The sequence below is a fragment of the Myotis myotis genome, unplaced genomic scaffold (genome assembly GCF_014108235.1).
Source record: "Myotis myotis isolate mMyoMyo1 unplaced genomic scaffold, mMyoMyo1.p scaffold_m19_p_17, whole genome shotgun sequence".
Taxonomy (NCBI): Eukaryota; Metazoa; Chordata; class Mammalia; order Chiroptera; family Vespertilionidae; genus Myotis; species Myotis myotis.
In genome coordinates, this window is record NW_023416321.1 from 36,893,951 (window position 1) to 36,917,776 (window position 23,826).

At 41.9% G+C, this 23,826-nt stretch overlaps 2 protein-coding genes across 11 annotated transcripts; one reads left to right on the plus strand and one right to left on the minus strand.

The window, feature by feature from the left end:
• Positions 1-26: 26 nt before the first annotated feature.
• On the minus strand, positions 27-18,362 carry DERL2 (derlin 2). Of its 5 annotated transcripts, XM_036341185.1 has the most exons (8): positions 18,205-18,362; positions 17,085-17,150; positions 13,522-13,595; positions 11,864-11,957; positions 10,772-10,967; positions 10,431-10,521; positions 3,954-4,053; positions 27-142 (listed from the first exon to the last, which is right to left on the minus strand). In XM_036341185.1, the coding sequence occupies exons 1-7, from the start codon at positions 18,295-18,297 to the stop codon at positions 3,975-3,977; spliced, it is 693 nt and encodes a 230-aa protein (XP_036197078.1). In that variant the 5' UTR covers positions 18,298-18,362; the 3' UTR covers positions 27-142; positions 3,954-3,974. The 5 variants fall into 5 exon arrangements, with proteins under 5 accessions (XP_036197078.1, XP_036197080.1, XP_036197076.1 ...); XM_036341187.1 differs by lacking the exon at positions 27-142 and having other exon boundaries at positions 1,819-4,053; XM_036341183.1 differs by lacking the exons at positions 27-142; positions 3,954-4,053 and adding an exon at positions 4,624-5,137.
• Positions 18,363-18,538: 176 nt separating this feature from the next.
• MIS12 (MIS12 kinetochore complex component) lies at positions 18,539-23,443 on the plus strand. 6 transcript variants are annotated; one of them, XM_036341189.1, is made up of 3 exons: positions 18,555-18,784; positions 22,280-22,336; positions 22,537-23,443. In XM_036341189.1, the coding sequence occupies exons 2-3, from the start codon at positions 22,330-22,332 to the stop codon at positions 23,193-23,195; spliced, it is 666 nt and encodes a 221-aa protein (XP_036197082.1). In that variant the 5' UTR covers positions 18,555-18,784; positions 22,280-22,329; the 3' UTR covers positions 23,196-23,443. The 6 variants fall into 6 exon arrangements, with proteins under 6 accessions (XP_036197086.1, XP_036197082.1, XP_036197087.1 ...); XM_036341190.1 differs by lacking the exon at positions 18,555-18,784 and adding an exon at positions 18,810-19,004; XM_036341191.1 differs by lacking the exon at positions 18,555-18,784 and adding an exon at positions 19,025-19,132.
• Positions 23,444-23,826: the final 383 nt, after the last annotated feature.

A 23,826-nucleotide genomic window follows, 5' to 3' on the forward strand; every position in this document is an offset into this window, starting at 1 on the left:
AAAAAAAAAAAAAAAAAATCAAATCAGAATGTTGAAAAGGATACTCGTGATCATCTTGCGTTGCAGAAAAGGAAAGCATTATATATTTTCTAATAATTCTATATTCTCAGAAAATGACTATCCCAAATGGAGTGTCATGTTCCTGTAATACAAGCAGGGAAAGAGGGATTTTAATGGAACTAAAATTGTATTTCCCCTTCCTTTCCTCCAACTATTCCTGCCAGGCTTTGAAGTTCTCTACAGTGCTTCCCAACACCCATCACACAAACACCAATCAATGAAGATTGCGAACTGCAGCAAGGGAAAGTAGGTTAAAACTAGTTTGTCTGTCCCTTCCTAAGTTCAAAGCTCTTAGACGATTTTCTAATTCACACAGAAAGACTGGCAAGCAGCCCATTTGCTCTGCATACAGGAAATTATATAAAAAGAATTTATCATTAGCTTCAACCCACATGAAGGATTTGAGGCATCCTCTGAAGTTCATCTCCATGACACTTATATTTGTAAACCTGTTAAAAATTCTCCTTTCCCCTTCCTCTAGATCTGAGGCAATTTTCCTTTAGTTGCTGACAGTATAGTGATCAGGGGTTACTGAAAAAGTACATGTTGAACTAATAGCAAATATGTCTTTAAGAATTGGCAAAATTTCACTTCTTGCCCTTAAAAAATTGAGAAAGACGACCCAAAACTAAAAAGGAAAATAAAATACCAAATAGAACTGCTATAACAAAATACCACAGACTAGGTAGCTTACAAACAACAGAAAAGTATTGCTCAGTTCTGGAGGTTGGATTCCAAGGTCAAGGTGTCAGCATGGTTGCCTTTGGCTGAGGGCCCTCTCCCTGTTTCATTGCTGCTCCTTTCTTGTACCCTCAGGTGAAGGAAGGGGGTAGGGATCTCTGGAGCTTTTATATAAGGCATTAACCCCATTAATGAGGAATCTACCTCATGATTTAAGTACCTCACAAAGGCCCCTGCCTCTTAATGCCATCACATCAGGGATTAGGATTTCAACCTATGAATTTGGGGTGGGGACACAAATATTCAAATCATAGCAATAACTGAATGTTAACTCAATTTATGGACCTGGAGTATGTAAAAGACCTCGGTCTTTTTTCCCAGTGTGCTTTCCTGAGTAAGCTAATGAAGGAGACATGTGCTCCACATGATTATGAGTCCAGGTAGGTAATATGCATGAGTAAAATCATTGCCTCATAGAGAACATTCCCTGACTCTAGAAGCAGCCACTAGTGATCTCTGGGCAATAGCTGCCACGCAGGCTGGGTATTGCCAGACCTTCCCATTCTTTTCAAGGAAAGTAAAAAAATGAATGTTTTCATGTGAAATCTGTCCTTTTTATTTTTAAAAATGTTTTTATTGCCCTACCCAGTTTCTCAGTGGTTAGAGCGTTGGCCCGTGGACTGAAGGGTTTGGGTTCAATCTGGGTAAAGGGCACATACCTTGGTTGCAGACTCAATCCCTGTCCCTGATCAGGCTATGCAGGAGGCAACCAATAGATGGGTCTCTTCCCCTCCCTTCTACTCTCTCTAAAAATCAATGGGAAAATACTCTTGGGTGGGGATTTAAAAATAAAAGTAAAATGTTTTTATTTTAGAGAGAGAAAGGATGAGGGAGAGAAACATTGATCAGCTGCTTCCTGCATGCCCCACACTGGGAATCAAGCCCTCAACCTGGGCATATGCCCTGACCAGGAATCAAACCGTGACCTCCTGATTCATAGGTTGATGCTCAACCACTGAGCCACACTGGCTGGGCCATTAATCTCTCTTTAATTAAAAATACCAGATAATAGTTTGCTGATCAATAAACAAAGTATTTATTCAGCACCCATGTGCCGAGCACTATGCCAGGCACTGTGGTGGATACAAAAATTTAAGACATGGTCCCTGCCCTTAAGGAGCTTACATTCTCATGAGGGAGGCAAAACTAATATACATGTACCAGCTAGAAACAGTACAAAACAATATATAATTTCGTGTAAGAGTATATCGTAGACTTGAAGCTTACAGGGATTCAAAGAAGAAAGACAAAATTTCTTGAGGAGTTGGAAAGGGGTCAGGCCTTGAAGGACTGACGAGACTAAACTGAGGTTCCTGTTAGAAGTAGGAGTAAGGTTCAGAGAAAGGCAAAAGGTATGCATTTGATATGGGGGCTAAGAAGTCACTGTGGATTTATGAGCAGAGAAATGACTTGATCATAAAAAGTTCACCAGCTTTCATGCAAATTAACATAATAAGCAAATAGCTTAGGGGACATCCTACAGGACACTGGAAACAATGGCATTTTGTGACTAGAGTACAGATGGAACTCATCTGTCAAAGGAAAACACAGCCGCAACGTAAAATGCAGGCTATCAAGGATAGATGACAACTCTAGGAAGCCCTTTATGCAACATGCCAATAGCTCCCATATTTCCTAATTCCCATCGACACCAGAGGCGGAGTGAGAGCTTCATTACCAAAATCCAACACTTGGGCGCTCTCTGCTTAGAAAGACTACACAAGAGGTATGAAAGAGATTAGGACATATAAGAGCGACACAGAAAAAGAATAAGTGGAAGAGGGAAATGTAAATCCATAGTAAAAACAAACAAACCCCACACCAAAATGTATATAAAATGTTATCTCCTAGGGAGATGCAATTTGTATGCCCATTTAAAAAAAAAAACCACCACGAACATGTATTGTATTTCTACAACAAAAAAAACTATGCCTTAGTCAGGTGTGCTTATCAGTATTAATGGTAGAATTCAAGAATCCCTTAAATTATGTTAGGTAAATGGTCACAAAATTCCATACACTGAATCTCATTTTTCAGTTGATTTGCATTATGAAAAAGAAGGGTGTTCTGGAAGAATCGAGACTGAGAGGTAAGTTGGAGAAGAGGTGAAGACTTTTCCTTATGTTCAGATAACAGGTAACCTGTTTACAAGGGCTAGGGATGGTGGTAGTGGGAATGGCCAACCTGGTAAGAGGACAGTGACTGAAGTGACCACTGCCACAGTGGAATTCTGCCACTAGGATTCTCATACCACAGAGAAATCAAAATCCCATAAATGACTGTGTATAGGTCATCAATTCGGAATTGGTTTCCAGTTTTACCCAGTCATTAATATGTACACATTCCCTACTTAAATGAACTCAGTGAATAGATTTTAGGATTAAAATTTTACCACAAGAATTCCATAAATTGAATAACTGAAAGTTAACTAAGAGAGAACAAATAAAACTAGAGAAACTCATTTAAAAAAATAAACAATTTAAAAAAACCTTCTAATTAAATTCAAGCTTTCTTGAATAAAGACATAACAAGTTAAGAATCCCATAAGGATTCTGCATTCCAAGATTGGCATTTAAATATTTTTTTAAACCACTTTGGAAAAAAAGCAGTCCCGTTAACCTATACTCTATAAAATCACAACAATCATATTCAAAGTTACTAACTAGCAGCATTAAAACACTTAAATTCCATTTCTTATGCACATTCCATTTAGACATTAAAATACTATTCACTTCAAAATCTGAAAATTCCCATTTAGAATGTTTGTTTAATCTAAAGCATCATCTTTGAGGGAAATCTCACTCTAGAAAGCTACCACTTAACCAGTCTGCAACTACTTAGGAAGAAGTCCTGTGCCTATGTGGTGTTCATTAAAACTATTTTGAAATAATCTTTTCTTGGGATGCCATTTTAGTCCTCTGAATTATTTGGGCATGTGATGCAAACCTGCTGAGACCCAGGGAAGCAAATATTTTGGATATTTATTGAACCCTATGCATGAAGTTCCTATTTCTGTGGAACCCAATTTCTACTTGGTTTGGAAGATAAACCAGGTACTTGGCTCTGAGAAGCTTCTTAGCTTTTCATGAAGCAAACGGCAAATGTTAACCAGCCAAAGGCTCAGGAGAAATATATCCCCGTCTAACCGGTACCTTGTTCATCTGGCTCCAAAGTCAACATTGTAACTTGATGTCCGGTCTAAAGATCCTTCTGAGGTTTTCCAAAGGTGGCGATGTGCCTTCCCCTGGATTTCTTAATGGAGAAACGCAGAACAAGTAAGATGCCACATGAACTTTCTACCTATAATTGAACTGTCTGTTATCTGAATTCCTGCTGTTATAAGAACCACCCTACTGCCCTGGCCAGTGTGGCTCAGTTGGTTAGAGTATCATCCTATGCATTGAAGGGTTGAGGGTTCAAACCCCGTTGCTGTGTATACTGGAGGCAACTGATCCATGTTTCTCTCTCCCATCGATGTTCCCCTTTCTCTCTAATCAATGAAAATATCCTCAGGTGAGGATTAAAAAAAAAAAGGAACCACCCTAACCCACACCATCTGACAACTTGACGTTTTGTAAAACCCCGATGAGAACAAACTGTCTGCACAACATAAACAAATGTTCCTACTGGAGCTGCCATTCTGAATGAGTAAGATGTATCTACAGTCGCATATTATCAGCTGCACATTTCCAATCTTGAAATGAAATCCAGTCGACAGCTGTGGAGACACACGAAGAGTGGGCATGTAAACTGCTCCGAGCTCAGACCTATGCAGGAGAGCTGGAATACAATCTCATCATGTAAAAGATCACACACAAAAGCTTTAATTAGTGAGAGAGAGATGGAACTGCGTTTTATTTTGTCCTCTCTGAAACTTCCATTTACACCATGGCCTCGTCTATCAAAGAGGAGGAGGAGGAGGACAGAGCTCTGCCTTTCACCACAGAACTCAGCACGCATGTACTTGTTCGAGAGAGGCGGCAGGGTATGTTTCTCCAGTTTTTGGCTCCGAGAGATTACACTTTCAGTACCAGTGCAGTGAGGAACCACCGGCAAACTGCTGGAAATATCTTCTGGATTAATCAGTGTACCATTTCATAAAGTGCTTCTGGAGTTAAAATCTGTCAAGCTGTCAAAAGTGTCCACACTTTTGCAACACAAAGGATAAAAGAATCCCAATGGTATGTCGTGAGTCCTTCCTGGCTGGGTCTCGTTATTGGCACTGCTGCTTTACCCGCCGAGGCGCTGGCCCTCACCCCAGGCGAAGCCTCCTGGCCGCTCTTCAGGTAGTGGATTGTAATTTGGATCCTCATCTGGTGTATCAAAAATAGCTTTCCTAAAAAACAGGAAACCGATATAATTTAGTCCCAGAATCATCTCAGGTCCTAAATGTTGCAAGGTCGAAAAGATTCCCTGAGTTTTCAACCAATGGATTAGCATTACATCTGCCTACCAATGAAAAAGTTATATATTTTCAAAGGTATTTACAATTATTTCATATTTATGTTAGCTTTTACCTCCTTTACTAATTTTAAGAGAAAAGGAGGAAGGGAGACAGAGAGAGAAATACCATTGGTTGCCTCCTATATGCACCCTGACCAGGACTGAACCTGCAACCTGGATATGTACCCTGACCAGGAATAAAGCCAGCAATCTTTCTATGCATGGAATGATGCTCAACCAACTGAGCCATATTGCCCAGGGCCTCCTTTACTCAAAGAAAAAAAAACACGTTTTTTTTTTGTTAATCCTCACTTGAGGATATTTTTCCATTGATGTTCTAGAGTGGAAGGGGGAGAGAGAGAGAAAGAGAGAAAGAGGAGAAGGAGAGAGAGAGAGAGAGAGAGAGAGAGAGAGAGAGAGAGAGGCATCGATGTAAAACACTTAGATTGGTTGCCTTCTGAACGCGCCAGGGATCAAACCCGCAACCCAGGTATGCGCCATTGACCAGGGATTGAACCCTTTGGTGCACTGGTTGATGCTCCAACCACTGAGACACAAAGGCCAGGGCTCCTTTACTAATTTATTTATTTATTTTAATTTTTTAAAATTTAATTTTTTTTACTAAATTTTTTTAAATATATATTTTTACTGATTTCAGAGAGGAAGGGAGAGGAAGAGGGATTAAAAAGTCAAAGATAAGAGTAAATAATAATAATAATAATTTTTTTTTTTTTACAAAGAGGAAGGGAGAGGGATAGAGAGTTAGAAACATTGATGAGAGAGAAACATCAATCAGCTGCCTCCTGCACACCTCTTACGGGGGTTGTGCCCGAAACCAAGGTACATGCCCTTGACCGGAATTGAACCTGGGACCATTCAGTCCACAGGCCAACGCTCTAGCCACTGAGCCAAACCGGTTAGGGCAAGAGAGAATTATTGATTGGCTACCTCTGCATGCCCCCTACTGGGGATCGAGCCTGCAACCTGAGCATGTGCTGTGACCTCCTAGTTTATAGGTCTACACTTAACCACTGAACCACACTGGCCAGGCTCCTGTACTAATTTTTAATACAAAAGCAATACATGTTAATTACAGAGAAGACAGGAAATATATGAGTAAAATATCCAAAATTCCCAGAGATAATCATTTTTGATGTTTTCCTTTTTCTTCCAGAACTTTTATATATTTAATTTTACAAAACCTAGACCACACTCCTGTTTTGTAACCTGATTTTCACCAAATTTATCATGGATGTCTCCCCACAATCATTGACAGATGAATGAATAAACAAAATAGAATATACATGCAATGGAATATTATTCAGCCTTACAAAAAAAGGAAATTTTGACACATGCTACAACAGGGATGAATCTTGAAAGCAGTATGCTAAGTGAAATAAGCTGGTCACAAAAGGACAAATACTGCATGATTCCACTTACATGAGATACTTAGAGTAGTCAAACTCATGGAGACAGAAAGTAGAAAGTAGTAGTTGTGAAAGGATGGGGGATAAGGAGACGGGGAGTTATTGTTTAATGCAGCGGTCGCCAACCGGTGGTCCGTGGACCACTGGTGGTCTGTGAGGTCTGAAAAGTTGGCGATCGCTGGTTAAATGGGCAGAGTTCAGTTTTACAATATGAAGAGTTCTAGGGATGAATGGTGGTGATAGAAGCACAATGTGAATGTACTTAATGCCAGTGAACTGTACCCTACAAGTGTATAAAATGATAAATTCTATGTTATATGTATTTAATCACAATTAAAATTTTAAATAAATTAAATGTCCAAAAACTTTAAAGCAGCATCTTCTATTTATATTCATATTTCTAATTGTACTTGCCCACAGTTGATAAAATCAGAAGTGTATCTGAAAACTTCTATTATATATTGGGCTCAGGAAAAGAATCTGTATTTTAATATGAGCTCCTTCAATTCTTACAAATTAATAATAAAAACAGGAGCATTTGAGATCTTGGTTCCCAGGATGTCATCAGTTTGATACAAATAAACTCTTACAAAAATTCTCTACAGGTTTGGACAATTCTAATATGAACACAACTTACTTTCAATTTTGTCCCCAATTTCAGGCAGACTACAGTAAACATCATCTCCCAAAGCTTCCTGTGCAAAATTGTTGATCCCACTGTTCCAATGAATACTTACTCCATCCTCTTACCCAATAAAGATACCCAAGATGCCCCCCAGTGATCTTTTCACAACCTGCTTAAAATCTTCTCCCCTCCCCCACACTGTACAACCTCCTTCAGTGTTCACAGCCCACAACTGGGCAATGGTTCAAGGCTGCATTTTCCTCTGCATGGGTACCCTATGAGAGGCCCATAGCGAAATCCACTACCATGCTCAACCTATTTAAAATCTTTTAATAGGAGTTGTGCCGAGAACCTTTGCACTCCTGCGAACCAACGTGGAGCTCTCAGGGCTGGGAGCCTGCAGGCAGCGACCTGCAACGTGAGTGCCATCTCAGTGCCCACCACACCCTGCATGTGGTCCTGGGGCCTGAGGGAGGGCGATGGTAGGAGGCTGTGCACTGGCCCCAATCTGCTCTCAGTGCATAAGTTCACAGACAAACATGAATGAATAACAACAGAAAATGGTATTGGAACAGGGGGATCAACAATTTTGCACAGGAAGCTTTGGGAGATGATGTTTACTGTAGTCTGCCTGAAATTGGGACAAAACTGAACTAACAAGATGAGTTTGGTGTTTTGAAAAGTGTGAAAGCTGCTAGTGAACTCTACTCTCCTCTACCAGGAGAATTAACTGAAATTAATGAAGCTCTTGCAGAAAATCCAGGACTTGTCAACAAATCTTATTATGAAGATGTTTGGCTGATGAAGATGACACTGAGTAACCTTTCAGAACTAGATGAAATAATGAGTGAAGCAGCATGTGAGAAATACATAAAAGCCCGGCCTGTGTGGCTCTGTGGTTGAGCATCAACTTATGAACCAGGAGGTGACAGTTCAATTCCCAGTCAGGGCACATGAGTGGGTTGCAGGCTTGATCCCCAGTAAGGGGCGTGCAGGAGACAGCTGATCAATGATTCTCTCTCATCATTGATGTTTCTCCCTCTCCCTTCCTCTCTGAAATCAATATAAATATATTAAATTAAAAAGGAAAAAGTGTAACTTTACAGTGGAGAAGCCTCACTGACACCTTAAACAATCAGTGATTATTACCACTTTGACAAATTCAACAACCTGAAATCCTGTCCTAATAGGCTGCAATTAGAAGAATGCAACGTCACCTCTCAACATTCCTGCCAAAGATGCAAAACCTGAACCTAAATGTGAAAGAACATTAGTCAAAATGGGCCTATAATCTTCACAAATGTCTATGTCATGAAAATCAAGGAAAGCCTGAAGAGCTGTTCCAAACTGAAGGCGACTAATGAGACATAACTAAATGCAACCTCTAGAGCTGAGCTAGATCAAGAACAATGAGGACAACTTCCCAGTGTGGAACAGGGTTTCAGGATTAACGTTCGTTTACTGATTTTGACTGTAGAAGAAACGTCCTTATTTATAAAAAACACAATTAAAGGGGGTCATGGGGCATTATACTGACAATGTACTTTCCCCCCTTACCCAAGGGGGTAAAATCCTTTGTCCACGATCTTATGGATATCAAACTAGGAAAGAGTAAATATGATACCCCCTGCGTTTGACGAGGATGTGGGAAAGGAACACTTCATATGTTGCTGGTAGAAATGTAAACCTGAACATCCATTCTGGGTGGCGATTTATCAATAAACAAAATAGCAATTCCACTTTTAGGAATTTAACCTTGGAAAATAATCATGGATGTGTGCAAACATTTAGCTACAGGGATATTCATGACCCTAATCATAGAAGGGAAAAGCAAGAGCTAATGTCAATGTCCATCAGTAAGGGATTAGTAAAATTATGTTATATTCATACCAGGTATATTGTGTAGCTGTCACAATTTCGTAGAACATTTATGATGGAAGAACAATTATGACACATTACTTAAAAAGATTATAAAAAGCATTTTTAAAAAGTACACAGACAATAAAAGACTGACGAACACATAAAAAAGTTAACAATGTTAGATCTAAGAAGTGGGATTATGGAGAATTTTGCTTTCTTTATTTTGTTTAACTATTGTATAACCAACATTTTATAATATAAAACTTACATTTCATTCCTCAAGTGAACTTTTTAATACAGTATATCCCCAGGACGCAAAATTCTGGAGTAGAAAGAGGTCTTATGAAAGCTCTATCCCCAGGAAAAATGAAGTGCAAAAAAGAAGGGACTTGCTTAAAATCACAGGGCTGGTTGGTGGAACGGCCTACACCTGGTTTGTAGCCCAAAGCTATTTCTACTCTAAGGCTTATCTCTACCACTGTTTGTATTTTTTGATTTAAAGATTTTTAAATTATTATTGACTTTTAGAGAGAGAGGGAGAGAGGAACATCAATGTGAGAGAGAAACACTGATCAGCTGTCTCCTGCATGCTCCCTACCGGGGATTGAGCCTGCAACCTGGACATGTACCCTGCCTGAGAATTGAACCAGCAACCTTTTGCTGCAAGGAATGATGCCCAACCAACTGAGCCACACCGGCCAGGGTACTGCCACCTGTTTGGAAGGCCAGAAACTCCACCATTAAAAACTTTCCTCTAGAACAGTGGTTCTCAACCTTCTGGCCCTTTAAATACAGTTCCTCATGTTGTGACCCAACCATAAAATTATTTTCGTTGCTACTTCGTAACTGTAATGTTGCTACTGTTATGAATCGTAATGTAAATATCTGATATGCAGGATGGTCTTAGGTGACCCCTGTGAAAGGGTCGTTCGACCGCCAAAGGCGTCGCGACCCACAGGTTGAGAACCGCTGCTCTAGAAGGTTTTGCCCATTCTGCTCTTAGCTCTCTATAAACGCAGCAGCTTTCATAAACCCACAGGCTCCTCTCTGGAGCAGGAGGTGCTAGTGGTCATCCTGGACAGCAGTTAACAAGTCAGCCTCGGGACATCCTGAGCCTGTGAGCCTCCCTCCTGCCACCAGCCTGGCACTGTCTGCTCCTCCCACACAAACACTCCTCAACTGCCGCGAGATGGCTCAATCTGTAAATATTTACTGACCTGAACACTGATCATGGACCTTGTAACAAAACATGTAACTTGGCGTTAAGTACTCACAAAATAGATGGTGTTTTCAGAATTCTTATTCCACCAGGCTGATTGGGAAATACATCTTCCAAGAAAAAATATATGTGTCCGACTGCAATACCTAAAGTCAACCAGAAATAAAGGAGGGAGAGGATTAAAATTTTAATTGCAAGGGAATCTACCAACACAAATTCCTTATATTTAGGAAGAAATATCAGTATAGTAAGAATTAGAAAACTAATATTATAATCTTTGAGCATATAACTATTAAATAATCCCGTAATAGCTATTATATGAAGGCCAAGCATGAAAAATAGTGACAAAATAAGTTTATAAGTAACGTAATAGAAAAGCAGTGATAAGACTCTTACCCAAGAGGTCCACAATGATTGAGTTCCCCAACAACAAGGAAAAGCCCATGAGCACCCAGGGCAGGAAGGGGGCCTGGAAATTGAGAAGGCCGAAGAAGTTCATGCGGACATACGGGTTCCTTCGGCTCCACACGTAGACAAGCATTATTGTAAAGGCCTGGCCCAAGAAAACTAAGCTCACAAACAAACCAAAAATCTAGCAGATGGCATTAAGGAAAATATCAACATTAAAATGTAATAGGGAAGACTGGGCAAGAGAACTAAGGATTGTGTTCTAACAAAAGTCTGAATTAGGAAAGCTAAGCATTAGTTACTTACATCTTTAGAAGAAAAAGGCCTGAAAATAATTCCCCAGAGCAAGCAGGCAAAAACCTGCTTAGGCCAAATTATCTGGATTTCAAAGTGTTATTCTGCTTTCATGAAGTTTTTGTCTTTTTGGAAAATGAGTTAATTATTTGGTCAATAATTGAACTGAAGTTCACTCACCATTAGCACCTTTACAGAGGGTGAATAAAGCCAACTGCAGCAAAACCATCTTGTCAGACGGACTACATTCAAGTCTGTAATATGGTTGACAATTCTTTCTTTTTTTAAATAATTTATCAGTTTTGGTAGTAACCAAATAAATGTCTTACCAACTTTATTTAGAAGTGAAGCACACCATGAACAATAATAAAGGGTACCCCAAAAAATGTATATACATACTTTGAATAATTATAAAGGCAGTGTTTATTAAAATACACTTCACTTTCCAAACTGAAAATGTTGTTAAAGAGTATGTATACATTTTGGGGGGGAAATACACACACACACACCACATCTTCTTTATCCATTTATCGACTAGCAGACAGTAACCTACCTTGGTTAGAAGTTCCTCTGACGTGCTCATAGTAGAAAAGCATCCTGTCTAACCACTAGGCTTAGAAACTGTCACATAAAGTGTGCTGTACAATAAACAGCAGTACCCTCAAGCTAAAGTCTGGAGGTCTCTGCTTATTCAGAATATCTAGTGAATTGTGGGAGACAGATGAAAAACTTAAGAAAGAGAGAGGTTGGTAAATTTTCCTGTTTGGTCTATTTGTTGAAGGATACAGTCATTAAAAATCCACCAAAAAGGAACATAAATACAAAGTCTGCTGTCCGGCCTCGGAAAGAGCCTTCTTCTAGCATTCGACAGTAACGGTATCTTAGGTTCCAGGTTAAGAAAATGTTAAGCACACAAACATGAAGGAAGTAAAATTTAATGTATCATGTACATTAATGTAATACTTGGACTCCATATCATTTATAAGTCAAGCCTTTTTTTGTAAGAATGTTTATAAGTGGTAGGATGGTTACTTCTCTCTACATTTTATGCAACTTCATATTTTACAAAAACTGTTCCGAATTGGGGAATCAAGCCAGATGCTGGATAAACATTCCTCCAGTCACCTATTAAACCCTTTCAAACTTGTATCATCTTTTCCACGTCCAGCCACACCACAGTCTGCGTCGCCCTTGCTTTTGCACACCTAACTTGGAAGAAATCTGCATCAGGAAGCCTTGAGTGGTAATCTACTTCTTCAGGCTGGTAGAGTATTTCTATATCTCAGTTAATGAAGTTGCATTTTGATGAAAAAATTTAATTATTAGAAACTTACCAGAATATACCATATAGGAGACACAGGAATCCATCCTAGGGCAGGAATCCTGTCACCCCCTACATGGCTCTCAGGCTACTGCAGGTTGAGGTGAGCTGTCCCTGCCCTCTTTCCAGAGGGTCAGGGTGGAGGAGGAAGATCTGCTCAGTGGCCCCAATTACCATATGACCAGAGCACAGCTCTTCCTGTCTCTCAATAAACTGGAACACGGCAAGCCTGGCAGACATTATGGCTCTGTCTTTTCAGCCAGTAGAACCAGCAACTAAGATACAAGATCTCAAGTTTCCATTCTTCATGAATCCACTCCCAGACCTGTATCAAAGCTCTATCAATTATCACTATATTCAGCTTGTGTTTTACTACTTAGTTTCTGTTGATGTTGCTTTCTAAGCATGCATCAATCAAATCACTCCTCTCCCTTGATCAGATTTGCAAGTGACTTAGAGGCAGACATGTATTCATTTTATGGTTAAACTACAGGCCTGATGCACAAAATTCGTGCCAGAGTAGGCCTTCCTTCCCTCTGGCTGCTGGCACCAGCTTTCCTCCAGCACCCGGAGCCCGAGCTTCCCTCCGGCCCTTGGCAGGCACCTGGGACCTGGGCTTCCCTTGCAGGGGGAAGGAATTAGCATATTAGCTTTTACACTTTTATTAGCGTATTACACTTTTATTATTATAGATACCTCCCCTTTGAACCAGCAGTGACCTACAAACACCCTCAAAACATTACTATCTGACCAACTACTCTGCACCATTGAACCAGCACCTAGAAGTTACAGCTAAAATGTCAACAAAGCCTTAGCTGGTTTGGCTCAGTGGACAGAGTGTTGGCCTGTGAACTGAAGAGTCCTGGGTTTGATTCTGGTCAAGGGCACATGTCCAGGTTGCAGGCTTGATCCCCAGTAGGGGGTGTGCAGGAGGCAGCCAATGAATGATTCTCATCATTGATGTTTCTATTTCTCTCTCTTCCTTCCTCTCTGAAATGAATAAAAATATATTTTAAAAAAATAACATGGTAACAAAAATAACAGGATTAATAGTTTCAACTTAGTATTGTATTTCCTAAGTGAACCTAAAGTTTTTATGCTAACCCCACTTAATAAAGGATACAGAAATATCATGTTAAATAAAAAATTGAATCCAACAGGCCCAAAAAATAAAAAATTGGTGATTAGCCTCCATATCTGTTAAAAGAAAAAAAATCAAGAGAGAGGTAGATTAAGTAAAATATACCAAGAAACACTTCCATATTAAGACAAAAGAGATATCCTCTGACTATGATGGTTGAAAGGCCATGGCTAGGTGATACGATGTTCTGAACCAAAAAGTGGGGCACAAAATCTGACACTGGATTTTGAAAGTCTGAATGATGTCACTCAACTCCTGAAATCTGTAACGATAATAGGACAGAAATCTTGAAATTGTGATTGTCTTCAAAAATACAAAACAAAAAAAAGCCCACACCTGCGCCCTCTCCCTCTCGGGAGCACACCTGCTCCTGAGCCTTTCTGGTTCCTTCCTCCCCCCAGGCACCTGGTACCTTTGTCTTTCTCTCTCCTAAGCTCCAAGGGTCCTTATCTTTTGCTTCTGTAACTTGTTTCCCGAACCTACACAGCCCAGCTGGCTCACTTCTACTACCTCTGTAACTTTCTAAATAAACTTTCTCTTATAATTTGGGAGAAAAAAAATGCCCACACCACATGGTTAGGCAAATTATAGAAAAAATTTGATGAAAAGACTAGGTTAATTTGCATATTAGAAAACAGTGCTTTCATATATGTAGTATCACAATTTAATGAATAGTCTTGAGACACCAGAGAAAAACTCCAGGGATCTAATACAAATTACTAAAAAATGTTTCTATATTAAGGAGCCCACAACACCCAGAGTAAAGAGTAATTGTAAAGCAAATATTCAAATTCTAGTCTGAACAAATAGCTAACTCCCGCCCTGGCCGAGTAGCTCAGTTGGTTAGAGCATCTTCCCAATACGCCAAAATTGTGGGTTCAATATCCAGTCAGGGCACATACAAGAAGCAACCAATGAATGCATTTAAAAAAAAAAAGCCAACTTCCTACAAGTAAAGACCTAATGCTCTAATAACTAGAGTCTACTCTGGAGATATAAGGACACTCATGTTCTTGTTGAAAACTGCTCTTCCCTACCCGACCCATGGAGCTCACAATAAAAACAACTTCTCACAATGGTAGAGCACTTCACATTTTAAAGTAGTTTAACATATCCTAGTAGCTCATGTGATCTTACTCTTGTTTCCACCATTCCCATTTCATACTAAGAATACTTTTAAAATGGCTTGCCTAAGAACACATAAATTGTAAAGGGAGACTCTGAACTCCAACCTAAAACTTCTAACTCCTAATGCAGATTCACTGTATCAAGAGTTTAACTCCAGGCAAAATCAAGCCAAGCAATTATTAACCTGAAGCAATACTTGGGTGGAGCTACAGCACCAAGCAAAGGCCATGAGTATCAAAGGAAGAAGACATGACAAGAGTCCCCAGGGCTGCTTTAAGTATTATTAAACTCTTAAGAACTGCTAACTAATAAAGTTGAAACAATTCAGTTCTGCAGTCCTAGACTTTAGAGCCTGCAATCTAGCCAGGACACAAGCATACAAACAAGTGCAAGTCTGAGATAAGAGAGGCTCTAAAGGAGTGGTTCTCAACCTCCACCTGCTGTGACCCTTTAATACAGTTCATGTTGTGGTGACCCCCAATTTTATTGTTACATATTGAATATAATTAAAGCATAGTGATTAATCACAAAAACAATATGTAATTATATATGTGTTTTCCGATGGTCTTAGGCGACCCCTGTGAAAGGGTCGTTCAACCCCCAAAGGGGTCGAGACCCACAGGTTGAGAACCGCTGCTCTAAAGGAAGCATTTACAAATACCCTAGGGACACAAAAGAGATGGTTACATAAAAGCTTCTCTTGAAAGGCAAGCTGGAATTCAGTGGGTATAAAGTGAATGAAACACACTTGAAACAGTGAATAGCATGTATAGAGGCAGAATTACTGGTTTTTGGGTCTCTCTCCCATTCCAACTATAGCCTATATGAACATCCTGGAGCAGGAAAGACATCTCTCTTTTAGCACTGTCATTACTGGAAAGGACTACCTTCCACTCAATCTAACAAACTGGCATGTCGTTTAAGATGTCAATCTTTTGAGTTTTTGATGGATCACCTTAAAAGCACTAACAGAGGAAAGAGCATTTGAGATCTTGCTCCCCACCCCCACACTGGCATATTTTGTCAGTTCGGCTTAAATAAATTCTTATAAAAGTTCAAAAATAAGTAAATAAAATAAAAGCACAAATAGAGTTGAAGGTCTTTCCCTCCAGGAGGCACACTCACACCTTTCCCTTCCCCCACTTTCCCCCCCAGGCACCTGTTAACTTTTGTCTTTCCCTCTCCTAAGCTCCACGGGTCCTTCTTTTACTTCTGTAACTTGTTTCCTGAGCCTATGCAGCCCAGCTGGATCACTTATTTTTTTAAACTTTATTTATTGATTTTAAAAATTTATTTATTTACTTAATTGTAATCCTCACCCAAGGATATGTTCAGGGAGAGAAAGGGAGAGAGGGAAGGAGAGGAAGAAAAGGAGGGAGGGAGGGAGAGAGGGATGGGAGGAGAAAGAGAGAGAGGGAGGGAGGGAGAGGGGGAGGGAGGGGGAGGAGAGAGGCAGGGAGGGAGGGAGGGAGGGAGGGAGGGAGAGAGAGAGAGAGAGAGAGAGAGAGAGAGAGAGAGAGAGAGAGAAACTCAATGTGAAAGAGAAATATTGATTGGTTGCCTCCTGTATACCCCTGACCATGAATTGAACCCCAACCTAGGTAAGTGCCCTGAACGGGAATCAAACCTTCAACCTTTTGATGTACAAGATGATGCTCCAATCAACTGTGCCACCCAGCCAGGGCTATTTATTGACAAGAGAGAGAGAGAGAGAGAGAGAGAGAGAGAGAGAGAAAGAGAGAGAGACAGAGAGACAGAGAAACACAGACCTGTTGTTCCACTTATTTATGCATTCATTGGTTGCTTCTTGTATGTGCCCTGACCAGAGATCAAACCCGCAACTTTGGTGTAACCAGACACCGCTCTAACCAACTGAGCTACCCGGCCAGAGCTTGTAACTTTCTAAATAAACTTTCTCTTACAATTTGAAAATAAATAAATGAATAATAAAATGCACTGATAGAGCTGAATTCCAGAACTGGACAATGGTGATAACACCAAGGTGGTGGGTGTGCCAGGCGGCAAATGCACAAAATAAAGGGAGAATCTTGTGAGATTCTCCCTGGTCAGTCTCTCAAATCCAATATTAACTCTGAACTAGTGATTCCTAAATATAGGAACTGGACACATCAAAGCAAATCCATGCAGGGAACTTTAAAAAACTCCACACAGATTCTTAATTCCTAACCTTGGTTATTCTGACTTAGTACATGAGGAGGAGCTTGAGAATCTCTTAAACATTCCCAATGAGGCCGCAGAAACACTGTTTATACCTCCCACAATAAGACTTATAATCAGACATTCCCACTGATTTCTCTGAATTCTTTTTTGAGGTAGTATATAGCAGGCTTTGCTATTAAAAAGTAAGAAAAACAAGTTTAAAAACTGAAACATCATGACTGCGACGGACCACTTACTTGGAAGTGTTTAAAGATTAATTCAGGGTTGAAGTACAGCTGAAAAGGTGTGATCAGTTCCAACTGCTGAAATAGAGAAAGAGCTCCTTAAGCAAATCAAACCAAGAAGTAAAATTTCATCATCTACGATGAAGGAAGGATTAGTAGGGCTAGCAATTTCCAACTCTCAGTCACTTAGACTGAATTCTTTAAAGCCGCCGGGAGAGGCTGGTAAAGAATTCTCTATGACTGGTACAATTCTGTGTGTCCTCAATACCCAACACAGAATGAAAGTCTGTTCTAAATTGCAGTAGTTGAGGCTGGCCTGAAGGCATGGGAGGCAGGTGGTGATATACATCTTAGATATGGGTCAAGTAATGAGCGGCTGCTCCGAATATGCCCTACAGTTGGGTGAAGCAACACATCTCACTCAAAAGAAATGAGACTCGCCCGGCCCCGCCAGCATGGCCCAGTGGTTGAACATCGACCTACGAACCAGGAGGTCACAGTTGGATTCCCAGTCGGGCCACATGCCCGGGTTGCCGGCTTGATCCCCAGTGGGGGGCGTGCAGGAGGCAGCCGCTCAACGATTCTTTCTCATCATTGATGTTTCTATCTCTCTAAAATCAATAAAAATATATATTTTTAAAAAGAAACAATACTCAAGACCCTGCTTCCAGCCAACCTCTGTAATCACACTGTTTATTTTAAGCCTATTGCCTCTGGACAACTTCCAGCTTTCTATACTCCATATCTAAGTTTCTTCATAGGCGGACTTTCCCCCACTAGTCACCGCGGTACCACTTGGCCATTGGTGCCACTTGGCCATCGCCCGGGTCCCCAGACACGTTTTCTGGGTGTGCGGCTCCCGCCGCGCCGCCCTGACTTGCGACAGGTCCGGCCTTCCTGTCTCAGAAACTGACCCGCAGTCCTGATCCTCCAGCCCTCCCGCAGCGGCACTCCCTTCCCGGGTCCCCGGCTAATCAGTCTGAAAGCAATTCCGAAGCCCCAAGTGCGCCCAGTCCACCGCCACCCACCCTGAGACCCAACCATCTGGGCTTCCCGGAGGCCCAAGCCCGCCTCCCCGGGACCCGATTATTCCCAGCCCGGATCATGAGAAGCCGGCGCTGCATCTGCTCACCACGGCGGCGGTGGTGAGGACGCAGGCGGTGGTGTAGGCGCGGCTGACCGGTGGGATCTGCAGGTACTCCAGCCGGAGGCTCTGGTACGCCATCTTCCCCACCGCCGCCTGCCCCCGCCCCACTTCCCCTTCCGCCAGTCAGCCCAGCGGCGGGGCGGGGCCAAAGAGGCCTCCCGTTACCCTGCCCGCTGCCGTCCAATCGGCGCCGCGCAGCCTGCCAATCACCAATTGCAGGAGCCCTAAGGAAAGCCATTCGCCAATCAGGAGTTGCGTCTCGGCGGCGACCGAGCCTGGCTTCCTCACCCGCCCACGTCACTGAGAGGAGAGTCAGTGCAGTTTCCTTCCGCCAATCCCCGCGGGCCACAGCTAGCTGGCTCGCCCGGCCCCCTGTCAGTCACCGACCGAGCAGCCAGCCAATCAGGAGCGCGGCATCATCCCGCCTTGGTTCTCGTTCGCTGAGGCGGGCATCGTTCGGTGTTTTGAGCCGCCGCGCCACCGATCTCCGGCAGCGAGAGGTGGTTGAAAGGAGGTGGCGGGAAACCACTGTTTGATCGAAATTGCCTCCCTCACGGTCGCTTCGGTAAGTGCCGCGGGGCTGCACTTTCTCACAGGAAGGGAGGGGAGGAGCGGAACTGGGTGAGGCATCACCGCGGGGCTCTGCAGCCGCCTGGCCGGCGGGGCCTCCGACCTGAAGGTCCCGGCATGCAGCGGGGTCGCGGGGCCCGACGGGAGCCGGTCCTCCGGCCGGAAGGAGTTCCTGCTGGGCTGTTTCTGCAACTCTGTCGACTCAGTTCGTGGAGGTATTCCGGTCACCTCCTGTGTTTACTCTGCAAATACTGATTAAGCCGCCTTTGTCCTGCCCCGAGGAAGTCTAGGGCCAGCAGGGAAGCTGAGAAGGGCCCGTGATAACATCCTGAAGCGGAACTCGGTCGGTGCCTGAAGAAAGGCCCTGATCGTGTTCAGGGGAGGGGGTGCGCCACCAAGGACGTGTGTTTAAACTGACCCCTGAAGGAGGTTTGGCCACGACATCTCACCTTGAAGGGAAGACGTCACAGGGGAAAAATAGTTCGGTTTGGTTGGGAAGAGTAGTCAGATCTTGACAAACGAATAAGGAAGCGCTCAAAGTTTAGGAATAGGGAGTGGCCATCAAATCTGGTAGTATGTAAGGAAGGAACCAAACCAAAGGGTGAAGAGAGTGGTTTTTACAAAGGATATGAACGGGTGTTCACGGGAGGAGAACCCAAAAAGCTAACATGTAGGAAGCAGTACCCAATTTACTGGTAATCAGAGAAATGCACTAAAAATATTTTTGCCTGCTCCTCAAATATCGCCCTCACAATCTTGATAAAAGAATGCTTCATGTACCGCTTACCCTGGTAAGGAAGAACAACGGGCCTTGAAAGGGCTTTGGCCGTGTCTCCTAGGGAAGAAAGGCAAGATGGGAATGTTTTGAGAACTGCAAGTTCGGTTAAGATGGACCTTTCAATTTGGGGGCTTGATTAGGATTGGATAGAGACCGTGACACGACAGTACAGGATTGGCAGAAACAGCCGAGGCAGGGGTTTCAGAGAACCTTAGGTTCTGCTTGTTGATGCGTCCCATTGAAGAGCTGATCCACCTTTGGGGTAGTTCAAGCCATTAGAACAATGAAAATAGACTGGTTTCCTAGAATAGGAAAGTCACGCTAATGTAAACAGTAAATTGCTTGTTGGGGTCGGGGAGTGTAGGTAGTTTCAGTCCTCAGTATCCAACTCGTGTGTGGGGCTAGATGGTTTTGGTTCTCAAAACACAACACTAAAGCAATTGTATGTCTACCAGATTGGTAAAAATTAGAATGCTTAATGGTGTTGGCAAAGATGTGAGAAATTCTCACATACTGTAAGTGAGAGTGTAATTCATTGTAGGACATCCCCACCCCCAGCAATGCTCTAAACATTTTGGCAGTATTTAGTGAAATTATGAGAAAAGTCTTTGGCCAGCAATTACTTGCCTGTGTAAATACCCTCAAAGTCCCTAAGGAGAAACCATAGAAGGGTGTTTATTACAGTATCATTTCTGGTAGTAAGGTGCTGAAAGCAAACTAGGTGTTTGTCACAAGGAGAATGGACTTTAAGTGTGGTATGTGCATATAATAAAATTGTTGGTATACTTCAGCCAGAACCAATGAGGTAAACTGAAGGATAATAACGAAGTGATTGCAAACATAAAGGGAAATGTAAACATACATATGCAAAACTGTATTTTTCAACAACATATATATCTAAAACCTGTTAAAGTTGAATTAACATTAAAGACAAATTGAAAAAAGCATATTTAGAAACATTAGAGGGGGGTTGGGGAGGGATTGAGCAAAAAAGAAAAGTAGAACTCATGGACATGGATAACTGTGGTGATTGCTGGGAGAGGGGTGGAGGTGGAAGAGGGCATAGAGGGGATAAATGGTGATGCAAGCAAAACAAAAGTTAGAGTAGGTTCCTAAGGGAGATGTAAGGTAGAAGAATAAAATAAGTAAGAGAAGACCTCGCCTGAAGTAAAAATAGAGTGAGTGAAATAGGAAGTATTATCTATCAGCTCGATTGTGAACATGTGAAGTCTTTAAAACACAGAATGTGGTTAGTAAGGGTTGGGTGATGAAGGCCCTTGCAAGCCATGTTGAAAGAGTTTTGAACTTGATCCTGAAGCATAGGGCAGTGTTGAGGAAATAAAAACCCTGCCAACCCAGAGACTCCTCTCCATAACATATAGAAAAGAAAGTAGTTTTATTAATGAATAGTCATATTCAGATTACAATGCACTGTAGATAATTTGGGTGAGATTACAAAGACAGAAAGGAATTCTACCTTATTTATGCAGCCAAGTAATTATGGCCATTCTATTTTAGTCATTGCATATATAAATTCTCAAAATTAATGGCATCTTGTCTTCTTATAAAAAGATTTGACCATACCATTTGCTTCAAATCCTATTTAATAAAAGGCTAATATGCAAATTGTCCCCAGGGAGCAGGGTTGGCCCACCAACTGTCCGCAGCCCCTCCCCCTGACCAGCCCCGCCCACAACTCCCTCCCCCTCCCCCCCGCCCCTGATTGGGGGGGGGAGGGCAGGCCTGCCAGCCAACCTCCCGAATCCCCTTCCTGGTTGTGCACGAATTCATGCACGAATTCGTGCACTGGGCCTCTAGTTCTTTCATAAAGTTCATCCATCCTAAATTCATCTGGTAACTGAGGTATCCATTTATTTTGCTAATTGTCTTTATCTGAAGGAATAATGAAACTTCTCTTATTTCTACAACAAGCATCTGATTATAGCTCAGAAAAAAAGTGCCTAGTGTCACTCTCACAGTGACAAGGAGATAGGAAAGCTATTTTCCGAGATGTTTACAGTGTAAAGTAAAGACTTCTAGACCCTTGAAAAAACACATTGAAAGGTTGTAAAGCTGACAAGGCACTTGTTTAGCTACTAACTGCGATTTTTTTCCCTGTTGGCTAGGTTGGAAGGACAGGGAGTTGAGGACATTGGCAAGGGAGTGGTTAAAGTGATGAATGGTGGAGCCTAAAATGGATAGGGAAAGAAGTGAAGTGGGACAGACTGAGTGCAAGAAAGAGAGGATCAGAGGGTTGAAAGTCTTGATGATTAAGGTGTAATGTGAGTACGTGAACGAGAGTTGGAAGAATAGCATAAGAAGTTGTCAGAAAATAGGGCATTTGGGCCAAAACCGGTTTGGCTCAGTGGATAGAGCGTCGGCCTGCGGACTGAAAGGTCCCAGGTTCGATTCCGGTCAAGGGCATGCACCTGGGTTGCGGGCATATCCCCAGTGGGAGATGTGCAGGAGGCAGCTGATCGATGTTTCTCTCTCATCGATGTTTCTAACTCTCTATCTCTCTCCCTTCCTCTCTGTAAAAATTCAATAAAATATATTTAAAAAAAAAAAAAAAAGAAAAGAAAATAGGGCATTTGGGGAGAGAATTTGCAAATATCAAGAGCCAGGTGGCCAAAAGAGTGAAGCCATTGAATCTCATGAAACTGTGTCTCTAGGGCTGCTTAGGTTATTTGTCTAAATTTGAATGTTTTCTAGGATGATAACAGATTTCAGAAGACTGAACCACAGGCCAGAGTCCTCAATAAATGAGAGGTAAGGAAAGTGAGAGTCTAAGGGAGGTTATAGACGGATGGAAACAGCCTCAGAGAGAGGCAAGGGTTGGCATCCTGTTGTGGATGAGTGAGGCTGGAATTGGCATTGGGCATCAAGGAACACAAACTTTTCTCTCTATAATGTCATTTATTACTTTCTTCAGATGATGTAATCTAATGATATTTCCTTTACATTTGCAGATTTTTCACAATCAAAATTAACAGCAAAAGAAGTCAAGATGTCTGTCGATCCAATGACCTATGAGGCCCAGTTCTTTGGCTTCACACCACAAACTTGCATGCTCAGGATCTACATTGCATTTCAAGACTACCTATTTGAAGTGATGCAGGCTGTTGAACAGGTTATTCTGAAGAAGCTGGAGGGCATCCCAAACTGTGAGATTAGCCCAGTCCAGGTTCGTAAGTGCACAGAGAAGTTTCTTTGCTTCATGAAAGGACGTTTTGATAAGCTTTTTGTCAAAATGGAGCAGCTGTTTTTACAGTGGATTTTGCGTATTCCCCCAAACATCTTGCTTCCGGAAGATAAATCTCAGGAGATGCATTCTTATAGTGAGGAAGAATTCCAGCTTCTCCAGAAAGAAATTGAACAGTTACAGGAGAAGTACAAGACTGAATTATGCACTAAGCAGGCCCTTCTTGCAGAGTTAGAAGAGCAAAAAACTGTTCAGGCCAAACTTAAACAGACATTGGCTTTGTTTGATGAGCTTGAAAATGTTGGCAGAAATCATGGGACTAGTGATTTCAGGGACAGCTTGGTGTTCCTGGCCCAGAACTCCAGAAAACTCCAGGATATTAGAGACAATGTGGAAAAGGAAAGCAAAAGACTGAAAATATCTTAATTTCTAAATAGTAAAAGGAGCCAGTCAAAAGTTGGTCTGTATATTTTGTTGGATTTTCTTTGAACTCTTGTATTCTACATTTTCCTTCTGTTTGGTCCACTCCCCTGAAGTATCTGTGTACTACTCGAAACTGATCTTTGAAGCATTTATTCCTTATAGGCCTCTAATAGGTGGGAAGGGATTCTTAATCCATTAAAGACTCATTTGGGGCTTGATAAAGAAATAAAGCTTTCCATGGCCAGTCAAAAGATATTTGTAAAAGGTGTACTTTGGTCATGAGTCCTTTGTAACCTTGATCCTTTTTACTTATTCTTTAGATGAGACCAAATGACAAAGAGGTTGAGTGGGTGGCTTCTTTTTTTTTTTTTTTTTAAATATATTTTCATTGATTTCAGAGAGGAAGGGGGAGAGAGAGAGAGAGAGAGAGAGATAGAAACATCAATGATGAGAGAGAATCATTGATTGCTGCCTCCTGCATGCCCCCACTGGGGATGTAGCCCGAAACCTGTGCCTGTGCCCTGACTGGGAATTGACCTGTGACCTCCTGGTTCATAGGTCAACACTCAACCACTCGGACACACCAGCCAGGCAAGTGGGTGGCTTCTTTATTAATCAGCCACTACACTGTGGG